The following is a 1,504-nucleotide window of genomic DNA, read 5'->3' as shown; positions in this document are numbered from 1 at the left end:
AGTCCCCTCCACCCCCAGCCCCCTGCACCCCCAGCCTCCTCTGCCCCCAGGCCCCTCCACAGGGTCTCCCGCCAGATGACCCCCACGGGAACAGCTGTGCGGTTGGGCATCTACTGTGGGCCTTTGTGTGCTTTTCATTCTTTACGTATATTCCATTTTTAACCTTCTCGGCAACCCTGAGGCTGGCTGTGAGGAAGTACTGTATACCGATGCTGAGGGGTTAGGAGTTCGTCCACAGCCGCTGGAGCGCAGAGCCCAGGGCTGTGAGCGGCGCCTCGGTGCTGCCCTCTGCTGGGCAGCCTGCGGGAATTAGGGGTGGGGTAGGAGAGCAGGGGCTTGAGGTTCGCCTGGCCTGGGGACAGAGGACAGGGTCCTACTGAGTACCTGGAGAGGCCCCTGCATCCCCCTCCCCCCACTCCAGGAGCATGAGGGGCTTGGTGATTCTTTCCCCAGGAAGTGGAGCCCTCCTCACCTGCCTCGCTCGCCGGCCTGCGCCCCTACACTGACTATGTGGTTGGCTCAGACCAGATCCTCCAGGAGGTGAGCAGGACTTGTCCCTGAGCAGGGTGCGGGGATGGGTGCTGGCCGCGCGTGGGCCTCGTTTGTGGGGCCTCCGACTCCGGGGCAGGGAGCGGGGCTCAGGTGCTGTTCTCTCCTAGTCCGAGGACTTCTTCACGCTCATCGAGTCCCATGAGGGGAAGCCCTTGAAGCTGATGGTTTACAACTGCGAGTCCGACTCCTGCCGGGAGGTGACTGTAACGCCCAACGCGGCCTGGGGTGGAGAGGGCAGGTACTTGCTCCCTCGGAGGGCTGTGGGGCGGGGGTGTCGGAGCCNCCTGGCCCAGCCTGGCCCCCCGCCGTGGCCCAGAATCCCACGCTGTGGGGGAGGGGGGTGGAGGCTGAGCTCCGGGCGCTGAGCTCCTGGGATGAGCCCCTGTCCGGGAGGCTCCCAGTCCACCGTCTGCTGCCGGTCGCGGGTGGGGTTGGCGGACCCAGGACGGGCTAGGGGACAACCCCTCGGGTTGAACGTTTCTGGACTTTGGCAGCTTGGGGTGTGGCATCGGCTACGGGTACCTGCACCGGATCCCAACGCAGCCCGCCAGCGCGCACAGGAGGCCGCCTGGCGCCCCGACCCCCGACGCTGTCCCCCCGGACTCCCCCGCCCTGCCTGGCCCAGAGATGGGGGGCCCGGAGACGGCGGTCCCCAGGCAGGGTGACTACACGGAGGTGCGTGCGGGGCATCTGGGACGGGGGGGAAGAGGTCTCTAGTCACCAGGCACCCATTGTGGGGCCCTAGGGAGGACCTCTCGCTTCTGGGACCCAGTGGGGACAGTGAAGCCGCTTTGGTTCTCCCGCCACTGGGGTCTGGAGGGGACGGTAACGGCAGGGCACTACTTGTCACTTTCATTTGAAACTGAGGCTCAGGGGGCATAGCCGTGTACTGGGCCTCGTCGGGTCGGGCTGGCTGGCCCAGTCCAGGGCGGGGGGGCGGGGGCGGCCTCGG

General features: G+C 67.1%; 1 protein-coding gene across 1 annotated transcript in view; it reads left to right on the top strand.

The window, feature by feature from the left end:
- The window catches only part of GORASP1 (golgi reassembly stacking protein 1), a 9,115-nt gene that overhangs the window by 4,836 nt on the left and 2,775 nt on the right, over positions 1-1,504 (top strand). Inside the window, 3 exon segments of the mRNA XM_077774015.1 lie at positions 454-540; positions 660-790; positions 1,047-1,227. Of these exon segments, the coding sequence (XP_077630141.1) occupies positions 454-540; positions 660-790; positions 1,047-1,227 (399 nt within the window).

The sequence above is a fragment of the Crocuta crocuta genome, unplaced genomic scaffold, assembly GCF_008692635.1.
Source record: "Crocuta crocuta isolate KB4526 unplaced genomic scaffold, BGI_CrCroc_1.0 scaffold541, whole genome shotgun sequence".
Taxonomy (NCBI): domain Eukaryota; kingdom Metazoa; phylum Chordata; class Mammalia; order Carnivora; family Hyaenidae; genus Crocuta; species Crocuta crocuta.
This window is presented reverse-complemented; position numbering and strand designations above follow the sequence as displayed.